At 36.5% G+C, this 26,879-nt stretch overlaps 1 protein-coding gene across 2 annotated transcripts; it reads right to left on the reverse strand.

The window, feature by feature from the left end:
• Nucleotides 1–590: 590 nt before the first annotated feature.
• On the reverse strand, nt 591–11,332 carry mier3b (mesoderm induction early response 1, family member 3 b). Of its 2 annotated transcripts, none has more exons than XM_084086612.1 (13): nt 11,310–11,332; nt 10,571–10,595; nt 10,082–10,227; nt 9,821–9,955; nt 9,617–9,740; nt 9,270–9,343; nt 5,501–5,573; nt 4,690–4,835; nt 4,490–4,571; nt 4,310–4,401; nt 3,501–3,628; nt 3,264–3,415; nt 591–2,111 (listed from the first exon to the last, which is right to left on the reverse strand). In XM_084086612.1, the coding sequence occupies exons 1-13, from the start codon at nt 11,316–11,318 to the stop codon at nt 1,660–1,662; spliced, it is 1,638 nt and encodes a 545-aa protein (XP_083942738.1). In that variant the 5' UTR covers nt 11,319–11,332; the 3' UTR covers nt 591–1,659. The 2 variants fall into 2 exon arrangements, with proteins under 2 accessions (XP_083942738.1, XP_083942737.1); XM_084086611.1 differs by having other exon boundaries at nt 4,310–4,404.
• Nucleotides 11,333–26,879: the final 15,547 nt, after the last annotated feature.

The following is a 26,879-nucleotide window of genomic DNA, read 5'->3' on the forward strand; positions in this document are numbered from 1 at the left end:
TTTTTGCAAACGACAACCATGAGCATGCATGTTTTTGACGTCTCACTGCAGTAAAAAACAAAGGCAAGAATAAGATATGGATACTGTAAGACTTACAGAAGAACAACAATCTATACATATCTACATATTATTGCCATAAAACAAAAACTTTTTTTTTTTAGCATTTTTGCATTACCCCAATCAAAGTCAGGGCTTTTAGTATACAAATTAATTCTATGGTAAATTGTTTTAAAACGCAAATAACAGGAAGGACTCGAGCTCAGAGGCAGTATCGGTTTTGATACAGTGCGGCAAGCTGATTGCTTTTTGGCATTTAGTATTAATCAGCTTGAAATATGTCAAAGGATCAACAAGAGTCCAATCTGCTTCATGCATACAATATACAACAATGGTAAAGAACTTAAGATAGAGAGCTTAACATAAAAAGAGGTCCAGAGTGATTAACAATTAGCTCAATTAACATTCAGGTGTTCTCATTACCCCTGGCAGCTACAAAATACACATAATGCATAGCTGGAAAAAAAACACTGGTTTAATTGGTACTAAAGCGCCTGCAGTTTAGAGCAGGAGACGTTACTGATGATTTGTAAAAAAAAAAAGAAAAAAAAGACCTGTGTAGGTAATGACTAGCATGTAAATAGCTTTGCATGTTCAAAGGGGAATCATAAATGTCCTGCACACTTCTCACAGTTTAATATTTATACAAGATTTATGCTAATACTGTAGAGTGCAGGCAACTGCCCCATAGAGCCAAACGGTCTCATAAAATGTTATTGGAGGTTATATTATTACTTGAGTGCCAAATATTGGACCAAAAAAAAAAAAAACACTATAGTGGAAACTTTGGGGGCTGGAAAATCTACATTTCTGAGAAAGATTCAATTAATGTTTTTCTCAGTCAATTGTGAAACTTGAGAATAAAGAAAAATGTAAATAAAAGAAAACTTTCCGGCAAAATTTTGGTAATGCACAAACTGTAACAATTCTGCAAAAAGATCAGACCCAAAAACAAACAAACAAAAAAAAATTAAATGTTCAGATTACCACAATTAATTGAGTTATTAAAGCTTATACTTAAAAACAACCTAACTCGAATACCAACCAATAACGAGATACAAAGTGCTCTGTTTAAACGTAATACTCCTGCTCACTATTTTCACTTACAAAAGCCAGTTTCCTGATATACAAAATGCTACATTTCCCAAGGCTTAGTTTATCTCGGGCGGTGTAAACTCTGGAAAAAAGTACCCATTTTTGAAACAGACACACATACATGAAAAGCCTAAAACAGCAACAAAAAAAACGCAGTTTTGGCGGCAGCCATTTTTTCGTGAGACAATAAAACAAAGATGCAGGCGTTGGGATGAGTACAGTAAGAGACTTTAGCTCCAGCATTTAGGTTTAACTGTATATCACCGAAGACAAAAAGGATATTAAATATCTGAAGGACCAGAAAAATAAATGGCTATTTAAACTCTTGAGAAATCAAGATTTCTTAACTCTGTACAATAAAGACATCACTGATGTCATATTCCAAAAACAAAAAAAACAACCAAAAGGTATATTCATATATATATATATAGAGAGATTTTTTCTTAATTTAAAAAATAACTAATAGTCAGTGAGCAGATGAGTCCGTGTCTGGATGGCAGAAAGGAGTCAGTCAGACTGAAGTGCAGTGTGTTGGTGGTGTCGTGAATGAGAGCTGATGAAACCGTTGGCTTCACCGCTCCCTATGCTGCTGAAGTCTGTGACCGACACCGCCATTGTGGTGCCCGTAATGCGATGTGCGCGTCTGCCCTCGAAGTCCACGCCCAGGTTAGTAACAGACACATCGTTCATGAAGGACTCCGAAAGGCCCATCTTGAGCCTCTTGGAGGGCCGTTCGCAGTCTTTGGTGCTGCACACGCTGATCTGACCCAGATCCGAGCGGTAGAAGCCAGAATCCAGCATGTTGAGGCAGCCGCTGTCTCCGTTTGCGGCGTAGCTCAGCTGATCATCATGGTTCATGGCTCCTCTGTGTAAACTCTCCAGAGGGGGGAAATAAGGGGAGTCCATACAGCTCATGTCTCCTGGACCGTTGCAAACAGTTGCTACGCTGTTACTAAGGGCTGCAAGAAAAAGAACAAAAAAGCATTTTTATACATCAGACTATTTATCATTTTGTATCTTGTCAAAATGCATGACTGCATATGTTAGAATTTTACAAATATACACTGGCGGTCAAAAGTTTAGAATAATACAATTTCATGTTTTTGAAGGAAGTAATTTATGCTTGTCAAGGCTGCATTTATTTGATCAAAAATACAGTAAAAACAGCAATATTGTGAAATATTATTACAATTTAAAATAACCGTTTTCTATTAGAATATAATTAAAAATATTATTTATTCCAGTGACGCAAAGCTGAATTTTCAGCATCATTACTCCAGTCTTCAGTGTCACATGATCATTCAGAAATCATGCTAATATGCTGACTTAATGCTCAAGAAACATTTCTTCTTATTATCAAGGTTGAAAACAGTTGTGCTGCTTCATATTGTGTGGAAACGTGATACACTACCATTTAAAAGTAACAATTGAGCATCAACAATAATTGATAATAACTGAGCACTAAATAAGCATATTAGAATGATTCCTTAAGTATCATGACACTGAAGCCTGGAGTAATACAGCTTTGCCATCAAAACAATCAATTACACATAAAATATGTTAAAATAGACAGTTATTTTAAAATGCAATAATATTTCACAATATTACTGTTTTGTTGTATTTTTGATCAAATAAATTCAGCCTTGGTTAGCATAAGACTTTTCATAAACCCCCCAAAAAAACTCTAATTATTCAAAACCTTTGACCGCCAGTGTGCCATTATACACTTGCGTAAAAACATTTATGATAAAGAAATTCTTGCTGACAGCATTACAATAGTGTTTTTTCCTAATGAAATATTTGGATAATTTATTTTAAATGTTTAAAAAGTTAAAAATGTATTATTAAAATAATCCAAAAAAGACAGACAGTGGCAAATGTGTTTTTAACAACCTTTTGTTATGTGAATGAACAATCAGTCAGTAAATTAGACATGATTCAGTAGCTGCTCTGATTGATTCAGTTAACTCAGTGAATCATCTGATTCAAACTGCTAACAATCATTGTATCACCCTTTTGAGTGATTCATTAAAAGAACCAGAATAAATGACTAATAAATTCCTAATAATAAATCATTTGTGAATCGTGACTACTGTGGCAGCTGAGCTCACCTGTGAGGTCGCTGGCAGTGATGGAGTTGAGCAGTCCAAGCTGTTGCTCCGCTGACGCCTCCATCCTTCCCCCTGATCCTGCTGAACACACGGATAAAGAGCTGTCCACCGCCAGACCCTCCGCCTCATCCACCAGCCTGTCCATCAGGTCTCTGAGGACACAACCAACACTTAATTTCTTTTAAACACACATTACCCAACAGGCAAAAAGCACTAATTTCGCATCCCAGCACTTACGTCACACCCGGGTAACAACTGTACTTCTTCTTGCCGAATCGGTTCTGTTGAGCAAAGTAGTCAAAACGTTCCGACTTTTTCCACATGTAATAAAAAGCCACACATTCTGCAACAGTCCGTGTCTGAACCTGAAAAAAGAAAAAAGCTATGAGAATATAGCCATGGACAACAATACAAAATAAAATAAAGTGCATAATGTCTGCATAACTAACCAAACAGAGTTACTTTTACAATGTACTGTCATATTTATTGCATATGCATTAATTAACATAAAAGGGCCTGAAAACCACAAAAAACACGAATTTGTGAAAGCGGTCACATCATGCGCATGCTTGTGTGTTCAGTCTATAGGCATATTTACAAAGTGACCTCACCAACTACTGGCCTGGCATGCATAATACAGCGTTTTTAGTCTTATTTGCCGATCCGTGTGAACGGGTTCGTTTGACAACAAACGGAGGAACAAAATGTCTGTTTTTAGTACATTGTTGTCTTTTATTCAGCAAATACAAATTGAATAGATCTAAAGATACTTTTACATTTTTCAAGTCAACATATTAGAATGATTTCTGAAAGACCATGTTCATGTGACACTGAAGACTGGAGTAATGGGTGCTGAAAATTCAGCTTTAAGGATTATTTAATTTTTTTAAATATTAAAATAGAAAACTGCTTTTACAGTATTTTTTTATCAAATAAATGCAGCCTTGGTGAACATAAGAAATTACTAAACTTTTAAACAGTAGTGTAGATAGAAAAAACAACAACAGTTGATGAGCCCAGTGAAAAAAACAACACACATCACTTGCCTTGTGTTTCTGAATAAGATGGAAGTTTTTCTCATAAATCTGCAGCGCATGTTCAAAGTTCCTACATTCATCCTCTGACCATGGTGGGGATTCTTCTATCAAAACAACAAAGAAAAGTGAACATTTATGCCACTACAGGTACAAAAGTTTTAAAAGCTGATCCTGTACTAAACAGCCTACCCTTCAAGGTCTTCACATTACTGCAGTATCGTGTCAGTGCCTCGCGGGTGTTGTAATTACATTTTAAAAGCTCAAACAAGGCCTAGAAATGAGGTCATGAAAAAAAAAATGCAATTAAAACCATAACAGCAGCTCTCACATGGGCGGAAGATTTTTACATGAATTATTTTAATTAATGGGAGCTTTTAGAGAGCACATACCTGTTCGTTATCTCGTATGTGTTCAGATGTGGAATCTTGTGTGCCGTCATCTGTAGACTGTGACAGCGCTTCTCTGAGGTAGTCTCTCACTTTACACTCTGACAGCACGTCAGGACACCACAGCAGCTGATCGTCCTCCTCGTACGCTTTAAACAACAATACACATTCAAATTGGTCTCATTCACAGTGATTTATTTGTGATTCAATCATTTATCTAGCTATCTAACAAGTTTATTGACATTGAATGGCTTTTCTGAGGTAAATGTAACATTACGTGACATTTGTTTGAGCTGTTTTATTGATGTCTTTTCATGGTTATAACACTGATTGAGTGATTTCATGAGACGTGATACATTTCGGTAAGTACTACTGTATCTTTCAGCATACCTTCTGATGTTCATTCATGTTTATTTTGTGCTATAACTATAAGTATAGCAGAAGAGATGATCCTTTCACATGCACTCAGCAATGCCGCTTTGCTTAAACTCTGGGTTAAACAGCGATCTGTCACTTCACATTAAAGAGCGCCAATGCGCTATTATTGTTTTAATTTCCTGATAAAATTGACAGAATTTGAAAGCTACGACTGTGTCGTATCAAAAGTAACAAGCACAAAACCTATTGCGAGTTTTGTTCACGCATCAACTGAAAACAGCATAGATTCTTGGGATTTAAGAGTCAGTATCGGTTCATCAAAATGAGAATCGATTAAAATCGAGACGTCAATATTTTCAACCCAGCCCTGATGATTCATAGTGTTTACTATGGTTTATTTCAGTTAAAAGTCTCACTAAGCAATTTAAACACTCACCCTTTTCATCCTCATTATAGTGGCTAAGCCCCATGGGAACTTCTGCTTGATGCTGAGACCCAACCATTATTTCCTGAAATAAAAATAATAAAATTAAAATTAAGACTAACTATCAAACTTGCATGCACTATGGTTCAAATGTTTGGGGTCAGCATGATTTATAATAATATTATTCAACTAGGACGCATTAAATTGTTCAAAAGTGACAGTAAAAACATTTATAATGGTTCAAGAGATTTTCATTTAAAAAAAAATGGCTGCTGAAATTTAGCTTTGCCATGATGACAGAAATAAATTGCATTTTAAAATATATTAAAATTGACAGTTCTTTTAAATTTCAATAATATTTCACAAGATTACAGTCTTTTCGTATTTTTGATCAAATAAATTGTGCCATGGTAAGCATAAGAGATTTCTTTCAAAAATATTTTCAATGAACAATTAACCTAACACACCTGCAAGTACTTGATAGTTGCGTAGGACAAAGGCAATTATCAAAACCCAATTCAATAAACTAGAAAAAGAAATCCCACACACTATCCCAACTTGCAAAAGTTATCAATTTATTTAGCAACATTTCAATCCTATGACCTTCATCAGGCATTTACACTCCAACAAATGCAAGATCAACTAATTTAAATACAACATAGCCAATCCTCACATCCGACTATTATTAAAAGGTACACTATGTAACTTTCATCCCTCTAGGAGTTAAAAAACAAAACTTCATGCATTTTGCAAAAACATTGTTTTGGTTGTGCTTTGGCTTTATGTGACTGTGCGGATGAATATGGTTATCCTACTGCTCATAAATTACCTATCTTAACACTGGTACCTTTCCCACAGCATTTAAGTAACCCCACTGCTTAAGAAACCCACTCTAATCGCATCGAAGCCTGCCTGACAGACATTTCTTGCGGGACGAAGGACCACCACCTTCAACTCAACCTTGCAAAGACAGAACTGCTTGTGGTCTCAGCCAACCCAACACTTCATCACAACTTCTCCATTCAGCTAGGTTCATCAACCGTAACTCCATCCTGGACAGCAAGGAATCTTGGAGTTGCGATCGATGATTAGTTAAACTTCACAGACTATTTATGTTATTTATTACTAATTTATTTATTACTTATTCTTGCATTGTTTATTCTAGTTTTTATTGATTATGCTATTTATTGATGACACTGCTTAGACATAGACCTTAGATTCTTATGTTTTTATTGGTTAATGTTTTATCTTGTGTTTTGACCGGGATCTTAGTACGTAGTTTCGTTCCTTCATGTAACCGTGTATTGAATGACAATACAAATCCTTGAAAATACAAAATCACTTTCAAGGACCTTTACCTTGATTGTTCCAAGCTGGTGGAATGACCTGCCTAGCTCAACTCAAGCTGCTGAGAAATGGCTGAAGACACATTTTTTTCCATCAAAACTTGACCCATTAATACTAACACTTACTATTATATACATCTACTTAAAAAAAATGTCTGTGTATTGTGCTGAAATAACTGGGACTAGTCACAGCACTAGCATATTGTTGCCCTATTGTTGGCTGCTTTTTCTCTCCTTGTTTATAAGTTGCTTTGGATAAAAGCGTCTGCTAGATGAATAAATGTAAATGTACTAAGTACTAGGCTTAAGTGATATAACCAGTTTAGATCTAAACGATTTCAAGCTGACTAGCTAAAGATGTTACTCTAGCTATTCTCATTAATTTACAGTACTTCCTTGAAAATAAATTCCAGAATGGCACTACAACAACCATAATGAAATGACCCTTCACAATAGATAATGCTTTACAATGAACTGTTAAGAGAGCTACATATGGCAATTTATCAGTTCAATAAAATACCTTACTCAACAGTTGAGTAATAAAAACGCAATCTCCACGTCACTTTTACATTTCAAATCCCTAAGTTCTCTTCTCGCCATCTCCAAAAAGCCAAGGCAATGTTGATTGATTCTGTCTTTATTACAAGCTCTGTCGCATTCTTTTTTTGCCAGTAGAGACTCCTCTGTTTGGATGATTTGAGGTGATTCCCTGGAGGTTCAAGATTTAATGTGCTCTGTCAACCTTTCTCGCTCTTTATGACAACTAACCTATGCCCACTCCCATACCATACATGCTGCAAAGTAGCCGGAGCAATATTTCTCTATTTATGGATATGACGAAACATGCACAAGGCCAGTGACGTATGTTTAAACACTTAAAATACGCTTACCACAGCAAATCAGGGTAAGACGAAACATATTTTGGAAGAAAGATTAGCCGCGTTTCCACCGCAGTAACTTTCCCTAGGAACTAGGGACTTTGGGGTGGTACTCTGTGTGTTTCCACCGAAGGAACCAGGGTCTAAATGAAGTTCCGGGTAAATATGTCCCCCTCCGAAAGTCCCTGCTTGCGAGGAAGTACTTTTTCAAAGTTCAGAAACTTTCAGGGATGGGACTTGGGCGCTGAACATGCTGATTGGTTGAGTTCATGCCACATTTTGATTGGTTAACTCCACACAGCATTTCATTTCAACCACCATTTTATAAAATCCGTTGCGGTGCGTGCAGTAAGAGTTGTTTGCTATTCGAATCAACAATGGAGTTTAAAAAATATGACCAGTGGACCGACGACGAGGTTCAGACTTTATTAAGCTTAAATTCAGAGGATGAAATCCAGTGGGAAGTCCGACTTCACAGGACTAAATTTGCCTAATCTTCACGGCACTTTGGACTAGAGGTCTGCATTCCCGCGGCTGTCCCGCGGGACCCGCGGGACCCGACCAGATATGTTGCGCCGCGGGATTAAATTTCCGACTAAAAAACGGTAGCGGTCGGTTACTCTGGTGTAATTTGAACGGGAGCGGTCGGTCATTCAATATCACGTTCCCGACGCCGACGTTCTTTAAGAACAGCATATCTTCGCTTTACCTAATCTTAATCTTATCGACCTGCCCTACATATTGTTCGGTTAAGGCCTACATATTTTGCTTAATGACATGTCATATTTTCTTTCTTTCTCTGACACTTTTCCTGTGTTGACAGCAAAATGTTACGAATTTTGATAATAGGCTACGAATAAAAATAATAGCCTACACTTCTTTTTTTTTTTCGCTGCGACATTTTTTCCCCTACTGTCTGCAGCAAAATGTTAAATTTTGTATATTGACAAGGCGAATAAAAAAAATTATAATAATTTGTGCAGACTACATTTTTATTTTCTCTGTGAAAATGTAGGCCTACATGTGAAATTCTGGGAGATCTATATTAAGCGGGATGGTCGGGTCGGGAAGAAAATTATTCTAAGCAGACAGCGGGTGAACAAATAGTGTATATATAGCGGGAACGGGTGGGTGCGGGATATAACCCCAGTGGGAGCGAGCGGGAGCGGGACTTAAAAAACAGTCCCGCGCAGACCTCTACTTTGGACCATGGTGGAAACGCAGACAGCAACAGGTCACGGGGAAAAAAAAGTTCCTGGAACAAATTGTTCTGGGTAATTTCGGTGGAAACACTGCTATGGATGATGTATTGACTCATTATTTAAATTTTGTTAATTCAGAAAAAATAAAAGTGTACCTTCATAATATTCGGATATGGGGATTAGCTATGTTGTATTTTAAATTTGTTGATCTTGTATTTGAAAAAGTTTTTTTTTTTAAATCGTACTGACCACAAACTTTTGAACATTAGAATATAAAATAAAAAAACCATTTATAATCAAGGATGTATCTATATATATTAAGAGAATGTGTACAACATTTGAATATGATACTAACCTTTCTAGAATCTTCACTGCTCACACCGTCCTCCTCCCCCTCAGAGTCTTTATCACCATCATATGTTGCGTTGGCTGGAGCAAAAAAAAAAAAATCACACATTTAGTACATTAAATATATTTGCATATACCTTTAAAAAGCAAAAAAATATGCTTGAAGGGGTCTATACAAGTTTAAGAAATGCAAATATAATTATTATGACCCCTTACCACTTTCTATACTGTCTTATAAGTTTATAATGAATTAAATGATTAAACTTTAAACCACCTCCAGCATTCAGAAGAAAAAAAAATTAACATGTAAAAACCCAAACTGATCTAGTAGAAGATAGTAATGATTCTTCTCACATCTAAGTGTTCTAGGGAAGAAGTCTGTGGCGTCATGGGAGGTAACAGAAGGGGTCAGATCATCAGCAGAGGACTGGGTCTCCTCCTCATAATCTCCTGACAAGAGATCTTTCGCTATCTCCTCCTGCAGCAGAAGACAGTTAGTGATTTCATCTTGTTGAAAATTTCCCCTGGCTGGCCCTGAAGCAAAATCATGTTAATTACCTTATCCAGGGTCATGTCAGGCAGATCATCAGCTAGTTCAACAGAAGAACTGTCCATGCTAGATCCTGCCCCTGTACTGACAGATGCCTCATAACGATACATAGCCAACAACTCCTCGATCGGCATGTTCCCCTCCTGTTCAGGTTAGAAAATAAATGTATCTCAGCAGAAATATGACCCTTATCATCCATTGATTGTAACAGTTAACACAATGCATACACTTTCAAATGAGTTAAAAAGTGGATTATGAATGCATGTTACCCTCTCCAAGTCTGACAATTCTGCACTGAAATTCTTCTCTCCATCCAACTGCTCTTCCTCCTCCAAAGTTCTCTCATCGTCATACTCATGAATTAACATCTCAGCTGTTGGATCAAAATCGTGATCCTCTGAGGACAAAGAGCCAACTGGGAAAAGAAATGAAACACTGTTACAGATTTAATGTATATAGAAATAATGTATATATATTCCAATATCTACCAAAAACTGTCAATTGATAATGCAAATTTTCTGATTTTAAGTATTTCTTAGCTAATATTGTGCAAATATTTGCAGAATGCTCACTTCATTTCAACATTTTGAACATCTAAGTTCATACAAATACATTTTTATATTATTACATGAACTCTCCTGCCCTCTGGGTAACAGTACTGGAAACTTAAAAACCCCTATTGGTCAACTATTACTCTTATTAATACTAACAATACTATAAGAATAATAATAAACAATTCACTAAAACAATGAACCTACCAGGGCTCGAACTCCCAAAGGAAGCCTGTACAGACAGATATAAAGAAAAAGAAAGCAGAAAAATAATGGATTATTACATGATGCAAAATAAATTATAGTACATTGACCAGCACAAACATTTGACACCGAATGAATTTTCAATTTTAGACCCGTCTGCGAGCAAATTTCTTTTAAATTAAAACCCGTGACAGCAAATGTACATCAACGTAAATTCAAGACGATGTCCCCTCTTATAAAACATAACACTTATCTATTTATTAATGCAATAAAAGTACTGACACAAACCAAAAAGCTATCATCTATTAACGGGTGCTGTCATCCTCTCCAAACACTGCAAAATCCCATTTTGCACACACTATAAACAAACCTTTCCTGCAAGTTAACAGCCCATATGCATACCCACAATATATTAAAACACTATTAAACCTTAAATCCAAGTCCAATGCGTCATAAAAACGATTTTTATATCGAGCAATGTATCAATTACAGGCGACGATTTCTTGTTTGTTTGTTTTTTTCCTGTGAGCTAACGGGAATGAAATTCAGAGGCCTCTCCGATCCTGATAGATCACTCTTCAATTAAACCGGTTTACCATCGTCAGTTTGCACAATTATTACTAAAACTCCAGCCGTATACACATGAGGCTCTAATATATATCAACGAAAGCCATAGCTATCATACCAAATCGTAAAAGAGATGGATTTAAAATCGAATACTTTTTCCAGCTATCCAGCTTACCTCCGCCATATTGGTGTCTTCGGCCTCATAGGTTGGCTGTGTGCTGCAGTACCCGGATGCGCACAGGGAGCCAATGATGCACCCAGAACTTTTGGCACACTTTTCAAACAGATTTACAGCAAACTGGGTTTTAGATATGGCCTGTTCTTGGTCCCCCATTAGTCTGCATGGTTTATAGCCTACTAAATAATTGGCATAGACATTCACACATCCATACGTTTGTCACTTACACATTCTTACAAAGGTGTTTTCTGCAAGCCCCCAGACTAAACAATGCAAAATATAAGGCTAGGTAAATGAGAATACAATTAGTTAAGCCTATATATAAAAACAAGCTTTATCATACTATTAAAAGATGGAAACGACCTAATACAATCAGAGTACATACAAGTTACAATGCAAACTAAGCAAGTCTGTATGTGTGTATTATATAAGCTATCACAAGAATGACCATTCCACAGTAGGCTATTCTATCTAGAAATGTCTGCAATCTTTAAAATTTCAGATTTCTCTTTACACTGCCCAAGTATTCAACGACATAACACTTATAAAACTTTAAAACTGTAAAAAGGCTTTGTCAAGCCCATTATCAAAGTTTGTCTTAATTAATCTTTTTGTAGATTTTACTTTACAACACATTTAATATAGTTAACTAAACCCTATGCCATAAATACATTTCATTAGCCTAAATAAATGTTAACTGAAATAAAATATATCTTTTTAAAACATTAACTTATTTTTATTTATTATTTTAGTTTTCATTTATTATTTAATGTTCTAAAATAGCTAAAATGTAATAAAATAAAAAGTAATACAGAAATGTAGGCTACAGGCATATTGTAAATTGAACAAAATTAATAAAAAACTTTAATCAAAATAAAAAATAAAAACTATTTCATATAACTCAATTGATAACAAAATCAAACTGCTTTACAATGTTAATTCATGTAAGTGTCACAGCAGAATTATTCCATGGGGTGGCAGTAGTAGCAAACACTCAGAGGCAGTTTTTCATGTTTTCATCTTATATTTCATATGTTCTTCAAGAAGAGAAGCACTTAATGCATTTATTCGTTTGACAGTTGTCCTTTACCAGTTTCTTCTTCTGATCCACCTAAGATTGTTGATGAGTAAAATCTGAACATTTGTCATCTTGTTGAGAAAGGGCACAGCGTCACTTCTTGTACCATTGTACTGTTTTAAAATCATACCCCTGTAATTAATCTCTGCCATGACTGTTGTGTGTGATTACTCTGATCCTCAGTGCACAGGAACTGGCTTGATATGTTATTTTGTTCTGCAATGACGTCAGTCCAAGATTGTTTAGTGCAAGGTCATGCACACTTAATACAGATTTATTGTTCCGCCGAGCATGAAATTTATTGCTGAAATCACATTCTTATAACCGTATGAATGAAAGCATTATTACATGTACAGTAGTTAGACATAGAAGTGTGTGTCAAAGAGAGTGAAAACATCCTGGCCAATTCTTCCATTTTGACAGATTTGTATTTCAACCCCAACAAGATTATTCATTCATTCATTCATTCATTCATTCATTCATTCATTCATTCATTCATTCATTCATTCATTTGTTCATTCATCCATTCATACATACAAATTGAAATGCAAGAAACATTCAAATGTTTTCATTTCCGATTTTTCAATATATTTTAGAATATTTTTATCGAAACATTCACTGGATCAATTCAGGTTATCCATGGAACTTAAAATGACCAAATCATCTGTATCAATGTTATGATGCCAACCAAGTGTCCCGTATCTACATAAAACAACTGACAAGGACAGAAAAAATGATAATCAAGACCCGGGTATCTGCATATCAGCTTGTGATTTTGCTTCAGACATGCTAAATATAGACCATGCCCTCCCTTATCCGTGAGAAACAGGAGGTCTTTATTTTAGCAACACGTTCCTCTCACCGGGTTTAGACACTAATTGCTACTTTTTGAGCACATTTCCTCTCTCAGTATTTGTTTATATAAGCGCCACTGTAATTTTAAGCAGAAAACATAAAAGACCAGTTGAAAAGACCAGCATCAACTGCAATGTCAGTCAAGTTTAGGCTGGTTAGTGCTGTTTTGGTACTGGTCTAGCATGGTGAACCAACATAGCCAACCTTGTCTTCCTCTGGTTAACCAAAGGAAGTCTTGCTGGTTAATCCTAAAAAGCCTGGTGAGGGCTCCTGCACATCAGCATCCCAAACACAACATGGTATTGGAGTTGAATGTTTTTTTTAATTTTCACCATTACTCCAGTCTTCAGTGTCACATGATCCTTCAGAAATCATGCTGATTTGGTGTTCAAGAATCATTTCTTATTATTACCAATGTTGACAACAGTTGTGTTGCTTAATATTTTTGTGGAAACATGATACTTCTTGGAGTTCTTTGGTGAATAGAAAGTTCAAAAGAACAGCATTTATTTGAAATAATATTTTGTGTAAAAGGCTTTACTGTCACTTACTGGACTTGAAAATCACTTCAATCACTTGAAAATGTATAAACAGCTTGGCTCACTCATGAATTGTGAATGCATCCAAAGCACAGCTGGATGTTGGTTACATTCCACACCACTGTGCTGTTCCTTGCGGAAGCTAGGAAGTCTTGCTGCACACTGTCCTGAGCTTGGACCCCACTCTCTCAGGACACCTCGCCCAGCTTTTGATGAGCAGGGAACGGCAGAAAGACCCCCGCCTCAGCTGAGGTTATCATCACGCATGTCAAAGTGTCACATCTGTTCTGTCAGGCTCTCCGGTAAGACTACACCAGCCCCTTTATGTTACTATTATACTGGTATACCACCAATATGTTACAAAAGTTGTATTATTTATGCATGTATGTAAAAGCGGTAACTATAACGATTAGTAAGTTCACCCCAACAAACAATAAAGTTTCCTTTTAAATTAGAACAATTATTAAACTTAAAGTTGTAAGCTGTTATCATCCTTGGCGTGAATGGCCCTTACTCATCCCACATTTGTTGTGAATTGCATCTCAATCGTGCAGCTTATTGAGGAGAGATGTTCTATTACTATTCAACGCAATCAACCTTATGATTTTCACATGGCAATAGATAAAACAGGCAATACGATCTACATTAAAGTACCAGAATAACATAATTGGCCTTGTGGGTGAGCTCTTTTGACTTGAAAATTACCCAGAAATCTAGAAAAAAACTAGTTCGATAGTTTTTCAGTCATGTATTTCCATTCCCGAGGTATAACAGCATATTAGTAGCAGATGAAAGGAAGTGAGGTACAATTTTACCGCACTTTCTAGTGACAAGATGACACAATGATGATTTGAGGTCTTAACACTCAGCGGTCTGAGCTTAAAATAGGGTCTGCCTCTCAGCGAGAAAACATCAACAGATTGTCACTTGCTTCCTGTTTGACAGTTTCCCATCCCTTATCTTCCCAAAGCTGTCTAAATTTGTTGAGTTGATAAATGCGTCTGTGGCCTAGATCGAGCTTTTGTGTGACCATTTTGCCCCAGTAATGCTTATAAACAACAGAAGTCCCAAGCCAAAAAATATCTCAAAAACAATATGAAAAATACATGCATGCATGTACACAAGAACATTCATTAGTCACAGAAACGATAGATAGATAGATAGATAGATAGATAGATAGATAGATAGATAGATAGATAGATAGATAGATAGATAGATAGATAGATAGATAGATAGATAGATAGATAGATAGATAGATAGATAGATAGATAGATAGATAGATTTTCATGTCTGTTTTGCTTTGTTTTGCTGTGTGCAATTGACATCCTCTCTTTGGATTCATCACATGGGGAACTTCCTCCAGGTTTCCGTGGAACTGAGGAAGGATGCCACACATATCCTATGCAGATGCTTCCAGCTTCCTTTACTTCCTGAGTGTGTGTGTGTGTGTGTGTGTGTGTGTGTGTGTGTGTGTGTGTGTGTGTGTGTGTGCGTGTGTGTGTGTGTGTGTGTGTGTGTGTGTGTGTGTGTGTGTGTGTGTGTGTGTGTGTGTGTGTGTGTGTGTGTGTGTGTGTGTGTGTGTGTGTGTGTGTGTGTGTGTGTGCGTGTGTGTGTGTGTGTGTGTGTGTGTGTGTGTGTAAGAAACACCCACTTCCTGTCATCAATGCATAAACAATGTCTATAACACAAAAGCATCCTCGTGCATTTTCCCATACCTGTGTTCTTTATAATAGGTCTGTGTTCATTCATGTAATCAAATTACAAATAGAGCTAGTCGTGATGTCAGTTTGTAGCCCGTCTGAAAGGGTAATTCAACACAGCTTCTCCAGAATTTTTAATGGGCTTATAGAACAGGAAAATAAATTGGGTCTGAGGTTAATATACCATGAAGAGAATTTTGTGCTCCAATATTTTCTCAGGTTTTTTTTTTGTTTTTGAATTATGCTCACCAATGCTGCATTTATTTACAATAAAATACAGTAATATTGTAAAATATTATTATAATAAAAAACTGTTTTTGTACATTTTAAAATGTAATTTATTCCTGTGATGTCAAAGCTGAGTTTTCAGCATCATTACTCCAGTCTTCAGTGTCACATGATCCTTCAGAAATCATTCTAATATGCTGATTTGGTGCTCAAGAAACATTTTATTATCAACGTTGTTGTGCTGATTAATATTTTGTGGAAATTGTGATGCATTGTTTTTAAGGATTCTTTGATAAATTAAAAATGAAAAATAACAGCTTTTATTTGAAAGAGAAATCTTTTATTACAAATGTCTATACAGTCACTTATGATACATTTAATGTATCCTTGTTGAGAAATAGTATTAATTTCTTAAAAAAATTCTTACTGACTTCAAACTTTTGAACTATAGATATAGTTATATTGTTACTAAGTAACAAAACTGCTAATTGCTCTCTGAGTTTAAGGTGACCCTCTCACAAATCTTGTCCCATACCCTGTGAATTTTAGCGACAGCTGTGATGAAGCAAGTATACTTGAGACTACGTAAAGAACTGAAAAAGAGAAAGAGTAAAATACTGTTGAGGGTTTCTCATCTGTTTCACTGGAACATCAGAGAGAATGTGGGCTGGTGAATCTCCCTGTTGTATCCATAGAGATCAGATCCCTGACAAAGCCCCAGTTTACAAAGATTGCCTGCAGTCTCCAGTGTCCGCACTGCTCCTCTCAGCCAGTCCTTTATGAATCACAACACTGCAGGCTCTTGAGCTGGGAAATTCATATCTGGATGAACTGTGATACTATGTACTCGGCTAGTGTAGGTGTAGGAATGCCTATTTGTACATGTTGTGCCAGTTTAAATCATTTTAATGCTGTGAGTCGTTAATGTATCCCCAGGTATCTCAATTAAGGCAAGGTTAATGTCTGTTTAAAGGAGTAGTTCACTCCAAAACTGTATTTGGAATACACAAAAAAAGATATTTTGAAGAATGTTTAAACCGTTTTTGTCCATAAATGAAACAGTGGGGGTCCAATGTTGTTTTGTAAGTATTTAATACATTAAAATACATTGCAGGTACACAGTCATACATCAAAAATAGCTACATATTGTAAGACATAAAGACAATTTGGAAGAAATACCCATTTAATACTCTTTGAGATATAAGTTCAAATGAAGAAAAATGAACTTGCTGCCGAAGTTTAAAAACATTTCTAAAGATCAGCCATCTGTGTTCCTGGTGTGACCTCACATAAGTGGGAATGTCTTGAGAAAGCACTGTGGAGGAACGTGTGACTTACACATGAAACTGTGCGCACACTGGTTAGTCATCATCACTTTCCGAGCGCAAACGGGGAAGCCGTTAATGTGCTGATGTCATCTTATCATACAAGCTTGTTGTCTTGCATAATTTGGCTTGGGTTGAAAAGAGAAGAAAACATGTCTAGCTGAGACACTTATGATGAAAGTTTAATAACTACTGAAGGTTTTCAATTAATTGACTGAAGATCATAGAGCAGTTGATCAGCAGTTCAGCTCTATACCCAAAATGGGAAATGAAAAATGACTGTTGCACTCATGCCACAATCTATGCCATCACAGGTATGTTCTCACGAGGAAAGCTGTGAATGACTCTTCTCACAGGCCAGGAATGTAGCTTAACTTGATTAAGAGTAGTTTGCAATCCATCCGATGAGTTTACAGTAACCTTTAACAATGCATTGGTTTAGTTGATCTGTGAGTAAGCTACCAACTATGTGGACAGAAACTAGAGTTTTTCATTGTTCGGATAATTGTGATTCCATTTTCTATTTGACAGAGGAATCCGGTAAACTCTTTCTGCTCTCTCCGCTTCTGTTTCAGCTAAAATAAATAATACATTCAAGTCTGACTTGTACAGCATTAATGTAGATGTGAAATCCTATTAGTGTATTTTATAATGCTAAGTATATTGAGTCATTGTGATGCTTACATAAGTCTGTAGAAGACTTTAGCACTGTGCACATCTGTTTTAATATATTGCCTGTTATAATAAACTAATCTTGCAATATTGGTTTGTTTGTTTATTTATTTTTACAATTGCACTAAATGTAGCTACTTACATTATGAAAGGAAACATGTCCAATTATTTGCACATCATGTCTCAGCGTTCAATGTATTTCAATGTAAGGTCGAACAATAGGTGAGGTCATCCCTTCGAGGCAATGTTCTGTGCTGGGAAAAAAAGGCCAGGCCGTGGTGAGACCTCCTGACCATCCAGCATGACCGGCTGCTTCAGCAAACAATGATGTGAAATGAAAAAGGGAAAACAGGATCCAGAGTTTGGGAACTCCCTTTGCCTGCAATTAAAACACGGTTATCTGGGTTAGAAGCCTCTGGTGGGAAAAAACAATGACACCAGATCACAGCAGGTCATAGTCAGTGTTTATCACAGGTTTATCTTCTGCATATTTAAACCCTTTCCAGCAGTGACTGTATGATTTTGAGATCCATTTTTGCACTAAGAAAAACTAGGGACTTATATACAACTATTACAAAAGCTGGAAACGCATTCACTGATGCTCAGGGTGACAACACAATGCATTAAGAGCCAGGGGTGTAAATATTTCTTTTTTTGTTTAAAGAGCTTTTTCTCCTCTCATTTAGTACTGCCCTTCAGAAGCTATTTCCCAGAACATAAAAAAGTACAATTTACCCATAAGTTTATATTAGTTCATAAGGAATGTTAATAAAGACTCATTTCAGAATTTATTCTTCCTTTTCTTCCTTGAGTGAAACAGCTTCTCAAACACGAGAACTTCTTTATTTTGTCCATCAGGAATTGATTGGATCGTTGGATGGTTGTGGTTTGCTATTGCTGTGATGTCATGTGATTGACAGGTTGTCTCGCCCTCACGCCAAAATGTCAATCTTAATTTCATGGTGACTTTAATTATGGTTCAAGATACAAAGCATAACTCTCCATTCATGCAAATATTTCTAGATCTGAAAACAGAGATTTCTAGAGACTGAAACAATAAAACTCGCTTGATAGTTTCCACTACGTTAACCTTCAAGTTAGAGTGCTGATGCTGAACGATGCATGACGATGTGTAGTTCACACATGTTCCTCATTGGCACTTCTTTCTCACACTGGCATTTCTCTCTCACACACAAAGATCTATGTGCAATTCAGCTCTGACTCAGTGGCACTGAGCTAAACTTTTTCTCCCTCTGTTTGTTTTGGCCTGCACACTATGGTGAAGAACACCAACCAAGCAAGTTATACTTGAGGTTAATCTCACAAAGACGCACTGTTTTGGTACTTTGGTATGATGCTGTCAGATGGTGATATGACATGATACTGAATGATTACTGATTCATAGAGAATTTACTCGCAATGTTCAAATGTAATTCAAAGAATGTCAAAGTATTTCCATGGTAGCCTACATATGAAATATCTCATGGAGGTACAAAATATCGTTTTTGCAATTTAAAATTACATAAAATTGCAAATAAATATATAGATATTTGTGTGTGTGTGTGTGTGTATATATATATATATATATATATATATATGTATATACAACAATTTGTTGTTGTTGTTTTTTCTTTGTTGTTAGTTTTTTTTTTTTTTTTTTTTTTTTTGCTTCTCTCTGGTATTCAAATAAGTGATGAATAACAATATAGTGAATATGAACTTGAACTTAAAACTGTTTAAATAGCAGTAGGGCGAAACAGGAACCAGCTGCAGTAATGCATGAGAGAGGAAGACAATGTTATTGTTGAAAAAATATATGCGTCATCATTACAAGGCAAAAAGAAACATAAGACTGTTTTTATGAAAGATTTGAGCAAGGCTTTGTTTGTATAAAAGCTAGGGTAACACTTTATTTTACAGTGTCCTTGTTACATATGTTACATGTACTTACCATAGTAATAACAGTAAATGATGCATAATTACATGCAACTAACCCTCAACCAAATCATAATCCTACCCTAACCCTATAGTAAGTACATGTAGTAGCTTAATATTACTCAGTACTTAAATATATAACTACACTGTAACAATGACACCTTAAAATAAAGTGTAACCAATTGTATGAAGTAATTACCAGCACACTAGGAACAAAAATACTAGCATCAGCTAATCTACATCAGTTGTCTTCATACTCTCTGAGTCCTACCAACACAATAATGCAATCCAGAAACTGATGCATCAAGTACTATGCTGCTTGAACACCGACTATTAACATCAGAACATTTTGTTCCCTGTACTTGTTAATGGTATCAATACTTGAGACACAGCAGCTGGTTGGTTCTGAAGAACATTAAGGATACAGGCAGTCTCTCTCTTGTATCTCTGGGGTCAGGTTTTCTCCTACTTGTGAAAACATCACGTTTGTATTTAAGTGGAGCATTCTTTGGAAGAACACAACATAAAGGAGTCATTTTCGTTGCAGGTCAGTGATTAATGGATCTGTAAGAAAGCTCCAATCTGATATGCTATAATTAAAGAAGCAGAGAGTGCAAATGGGTCACATCAGGTTGTTATCCAAGTATACTACTTTAAAAATGCGTGTGTGTGTGTGTTTGCGTGTGTATGTGTGTGTGTGTGTGTGTGCCTGTGTGTCTTTAATTTTACGATTGCAATTTTATTTCTCATAATCATGACTTTATCTCACAATGTGACTTTACATTTCTAATGCAACTGTTTATTTCCCACTTGTGACTTCCTTGCACTTGTGACTTTGTCACAATGTAACTTTATCATTTTAAACCTTACGTAAATGGGCTTCCATACTTTTAAGTCAAAACATTATTCCATTGATGATATTAATATGTGCAAAGGCTGTTTCTTAAAAATGTTTAAGACATTTAAACTTAATTTGCAATCACAGTTTATTTAAAAGTCCATGAAATGGAATGCCCAATATGAATATCATAATTTTCACATATAGTGCATTTTACAAGTTCCACGTGTTCATCTACACCTTGAAATACAGACTTGCACACTGTAATGTAGAGACTTGTTACCACTCCATACTACAAGTAATGACATTTAGAAATGTATGATTTAGATATTAAAAACAACAAGAGGGCACAATATATATTATATCATATATTAAAAATCTACACAATACTGTTGAATGAAAGATAAAAACATCAATATGTGACATATGAATCGGTTTTTACTGAGCAGAATAGAGATATTAAAAAAGGTGTGGTTGTGGTGGTATTGTCTCAGAAGTAAAGTAGCTGCTTATATATTTCTGTTATGATTGACAGGAATAGGTAAATAAGTAAGCTCTTCCCAACTATTAATTTAACTATTAAATATAAAAATAATAATTTTGAAAATGAGCATTAATCAATTAGATAGCAAGACACATATTTTACTAGGTCAAGTGAGATTAAATACTTCCTATGTTTTATTAGTCTTGTCCCAGATAAATACTTCTGAATTCACCACTTTCCTCACCTGGTCCTCGATAAGTAGGGCAAAATGTTTCCCAATAGCTTTACTGCTTATCCACATAATGAACTACACAGGAATAATTAAAGGCTGGGAATCTGTGCTGCTCAAAGGAGTCATTAATATGGAAGATACTTGAAAGAGAGGTCCATATTAATGACTGTTGAAGAGCAGGCCTCTAATGTCTTCTTCATCTCAAACTGACAGACGCACAAACAAAGCTCTCCATATTTAACGAGATTCTTCCTGTCTCTTATATAACGGACTGCAGCCAGGTTACAGACATTACGTTCTTATGTAAGGGTGGAAGGAAGGGAGAGACGATTGGAAAGGACTGCACAGATCTGTACCCATTCCTTTCAGTTTTGATTATTAATTTAATGAGGGTAAAGACAAAGCACATAATTGCTTAATAAGTGCAATAAAAATGTGTTCAATTTGGAGCAACACTTGGAGACACTTTTTAAGTGCAGATCTGTGTCTCATTATCATTAGTATCATTAGTAGTAATCTTGTTCTTGTTCTTCATGAAAGTACATTTGGTTCTTATTTTGACCAACAAAATTGATTTGAAACTAAAACCTATAATATATCTATTACAGTATAGGAACAGTTCACTCAAAAAACAACAAATAATTTGCTTACTCTCATGTCGTTCCAAGACTATTTCTTGTCTTCTCTGCATAAAATAGATATTTTGAAAAAGGTTCACTTTCAAGCCCCATTGCATTAGAATTGGCCACATCCTATAGAAGTCAATAATCAGAATAAAAGGAAGAGAAGAGAATTTAGGGTGAATTCCAGTCTGAAATGCTTTAAAATTAATTACGAAGACTCTGAGCCACATGACCATAAACGATAAAATTACTTTCTTGAAGTGACCATAGCATGTACCCTTCGCTAATGAACTTGTGTAAGGGCCCTTTGTAAAGGGATTTAGTTGTTCCCTTTCCTTTGGAACGCCCCTACAAATGCCACCCCCTTCTCGAAGTGCCCTATAAGGGCGCAAAATTGCCATTTGGAATTCACCCTTAATGAAATACAAAGTTCTGTCATGAAACTCTAGATGGTGCAGGCTGATAGGTCCTTAACTCAAACTGCTTGCAATCACAGCATTCTCTATAGGGCACAGCTGATTGGTTCCTTAGCATTTGCCTTAGCAGTGCAGCGCGCTTTCAGGAGCCCTCCACCTTTCCCAGCTCCACCTGTATAGATCTGCTACGGGTAATTCATGTACGCTATATTGTACAGCAGCAGCATGTCTTACTTGTTCACAGCAGCGTGTCATGTATGTATTGACAGTAGCAAGTCCTGTACTTGCTCTGCAGCAGCAGCAGCAGCAGCAATAAAAGCAGCAGCAGCATAGCAGATCTATTATCTGTTTATAGCCCTGTTTTTGGGTTAGAACCGCATCACTAGTGGCAGATGTTTACCACTTTCAATTGGTAACAATCTCAGGACGAGAGGATTCCAGACTGATTTATTTATGTTTTTGTCAATTTAGATTTACCACATAAACTTTACACATACCGAAGGACACTTTCATTTGTCTGCCGATACTTTTTAATGTATTGAATGTGCCATTTAATCTTTGTTTTTGTAATTTTGATGACAAGTAACAATGAGAAACACATTATATTATAACTGAGCGTTATTGGCAGCATGTCAGCATGGACATTGACAGCATGGTCTCATCTTATGTATATTCAACCATTTAAAGCTGCCTTTACACTGCATGAATGTGAAGACAACGCTCTGACGCAAAATCATTTACGTAGAACCACAGCCTAAAATCTTCACTTTTATTAAACTTTAATGCTGTGCTTTTGCTGCTTGAGAAGCACTTAAGGAAATTCAAATAAACTTAATCCCCCCCTCAGTTCTAAGCAGTGAGTGTGGAAGACCAATAAATGGAGGGGTGAGATTTCAGTAACAGTCTCTAAGAAACAACAGTCCAGTCTTCATTCTCTCAACTTCCTGTGTGACATGTTTACTTCCTTTCATGTCTTGTTTAGAGTGAGAATTCTAATGTCATAACACCTGCGAGCGTTACATCAATACAAGCCATTTTCTGACTCTAGAGTAAGACAGAAGTGCCTGAAAATGTATTCTAATTATGTCTCTGTTCCCTCTGTGACTTTCTCAGTCGCTTAAAATTGCTGGTTGCCGTGGAGCCTGTCGTCATTGTGATGTGGTGGATGACTGCAGGAAAAGAACACTGAATCAGTATTAGTGAGGATGACTAACTCAAAAATATCACAGCTGTATAAAAAAAAAAAATGCTCAGAGAGATCTGGTCTTCTCACGTGATCACATTAGTATTCTGCTCATCCAGTCAACGTCTGATCCTGAGACCTAAACGTAAATCCTCTCTTCTCTCATCCCTCCTCCTCATCTCGCTTTTCTGCTTGGACCGGAAGAGCTAGAAAAATGACAAAAATCTAAATTTTGAATTCATCTCCAAACTTGAAGCTTACAGAGAAAGATTACAGCACAAATAAAATAAAATATAATAAAATATAATGTCATAATGTAATGTAGTATAATATAATATAGTATATATAATATAATCAAATATAATATAATATAATATAACCTCTAAAAAAAATCTGAAAAAAGATGCTATTTAAAAATACAAAAACAACTGAAATTCAAATGAACAAAAGGAAAAATATGCCACAACAATGTATAGTTAAATGAAAAATATCCAAACTTATTTTAAAAATCCCAATCTCTTTGTTACAGCTCCATAGAGTTTGTGCCATAGAGTTTGTGCAAGGAGGTTCTATTCATGCCTGAATAATTAACAGGCTCTCCGGGATATTGGGTGAGAAACATTCTTGATTATAATGAAAATGCTTCTCTGCTTTTGTCTGGCAACTGGGCCAGCAGCTCTGCCTTGAGACCTAGTCCAAACAATGCCAAGTCCCGCGGGACTTCTGGTTCTGACAGTATACAGACACAATGGCAGAGCAATAAATTGAACATGTTTATTCTTGTTGAACAAGTACGCACGAACACATACTCCCCATGCTTTCCTTAGCAACACAATTATCCGTCTTTCCAGAACCCTTAGATGAACTGCAAAATTTTATCTTTTAAAACCCACAAACTCAAAGGGGTTGCGTCATGCTGGTAACTTCAAAAAGCAGCCCGGCTTTGCATAGGCTAATACGTGAAATAATGTGTACAAGAATTACGTTCAGGCATGAGGAGACGGGTTTTAATTATCTACCGTATAAAAAGAATGGTTAAAAAGTGCGTACGTCTTTGTGAAAGACACAGGGAGGGAGAAAGGCCAGAGCAATAGAGAGAGTAATCGGGAGTCCTATTGAACAGCAGCACAGTGTGCTTTGGAGTGGATGCTGGTTGCTCTGATGAGTCACGAGAAGAGAGCGAGCGAGAAAGCACCACCCCCAGTCGACTCTCTTCCTGTTAGACTCACAGAAGGAAAATATCCTGGCCATCCCACACAAACAGGAAAATCGGAACTCGACTGATAATGGCAGCGTGAGTGGGGCAGCACATTTACCTGAATCAACAGACAATAACAAGAAAATACCTTTTATCCACAAATTGCTGCTAGACTATTCTTGTGTGTTTCATTGAATCGTTTGCTGCTGTGAGTATCGCACATATTCAGTGACACAGAATAACCTCGAAATGTCCTCAATTAATGAAGCCCATGTAGGGACTATGGATGCCAGTTTCCGCCTCAGAAAAAAAGAAGCTGAAAAAAAAGTCACATTGATGGATATAAAGTTGCAGGATAAAACTGCAAGATATAAAGTCACAGAAAAAGAATTAGGGCCAAGAACGATAACTATAATGATAACTAAGCGTCCACACCAATGGACAATAATGCTCTGCTTATTATAAGCAGTTATAGCCTACCATGGTCTGTGTGAATACTCGATTCTGATAGGCTGGAAGGTGTGCATTAAACCCGTTTAATGCACAAGTAGTTCAAAGTCAGTTTAATAATCGTTCTCAGTTTTCATTGAAGCACACACACGCTTTGACACACGCAAGTTTGCGCTGCACACACAGAAACATTCAGGAGCACAGAAACTTATCAACGCTGCCCTGTAGCTTCAGTATTGTATTTCTTGGCAACAAGGGGTAACATCGCTGGTTTTAAAGGAATTAAACTCAAAGCTTCGATGTTAATAGAGAGATGATAAACAGACACAGGTAATTCACACACGCATCTCTCACCTCTCTCTCAATAAAGAATTCATTATATATAACTGTATGTTATTTGTGTTGTAGATTTAAGTCGTGTTAACCACATTCTATAAATCCAAAAGGAGCCAAAAGCAAATAACTGATTTGGCCAACAAAATGACAGATCTGTTAACTAGACTCTTACAGTAACCTTATTGAAAATGTGGTCACACAGCCACAATGTTGTAGCTAACTGTTGCCGAGTATTCTGTGCTGTTTTAAGCACATTGCTATGCAGTTGCTATAGGGATTTCTGGGTCATTGCTAAGGATGCTTTTGTTTGCTATGTGGCTGATTACCCATCCTCAAATCTCTGTAATATTATGTTATCTACTCAAGACTCTTCTCCTTAAATGTAAGCCTATGGGATTTTTGCCCATATTTTATCATTGAAAATTTGAAAATTTGATGGCTTAGAAAAGTAGAAGCCTATGATTTGAGGTGGCCACAGTACAAACGGTATAGGACAAGTTTCTAACTTTGATTCTTAGGGTAAGAGGTTTGTTCAGATCGCTAACCCTACATATGAGCAATAGAGACGCTTGCTTGAGCAATCACCACCAATACAGTAATATACAACATATTTTGTTGATCCTGGAACAACATTGCTGTCTAAAAATGTAGTCCTAACCATATCTCAATCGCTACCCTTAAACCTACCCATAATTTATCCTTAAAACCAATTGGTTGATTGGAATGTTGTTCCAACAAAGATGTTGATCCAGGAACATGTTGTACTTGGTGAAATCACATTCATCAGGGATGGACTAAGGTTGGTTTTGATGGACTAATGACAGCTTGAAGACAGGAGCGTTGATTTCTGTTTGTGTGTGTGAGTGAACATGTGCTCGTCTGAAGTACTCTCACTCACTCTCTCCTCTGCGTCATTTCTGACACCTGTTTCCTGCCCCTGCCACACTTCTGTATGACCCTTATCCACCCACTGCAATCCATAACAATCCACAGCTCTCCAGCACTCAGATCCTGCCGCCCTGCACTGCTTCACGCTGGGACTCACTGACTCACAGTCTGCCGTGGGAGCCGCATTGGATTTCTGCTGCACATTGCGCTTCTGAGCTCATGGAGACGAAGAAAAAAAAAAAACGTGGTTTAGCACGAGGTGTGATTATGGAGAAATTTACATAGTCAATCACGGCTTAATTAGAATCACACATAAAAGGAAATGTGTTCCTGAGAGGATAATTGCTGGCAGCTACTCTTCTCACACATGACTGGCACCTTGCTACACATTGCTATCATTTCATTCAGAAACACTGCTTATACCATTACAATGGAAAAACATTTCCATATAAAAATAAATAAATAACTACATTTATTGCATACCATACCCAGTTTTTTTTTTTCTTTTAAAGAAATGTAATTGGTTCTTGGCACGTTGCTATGTGGTTGCTACGTTGCTATTTGGTTGCTAGGGCGTTGCTATGCAG

Source organism: Abramis brama (genome assembly GCF_963993115.1).
Source record: "Abramis brama genome assembly, chromosome: 16".
NCBI lineage: Eukaryota > Metazoa > Chordata > Actinopteri > Cypriniformes > Leuciscidae > Abramis > Abramis brama.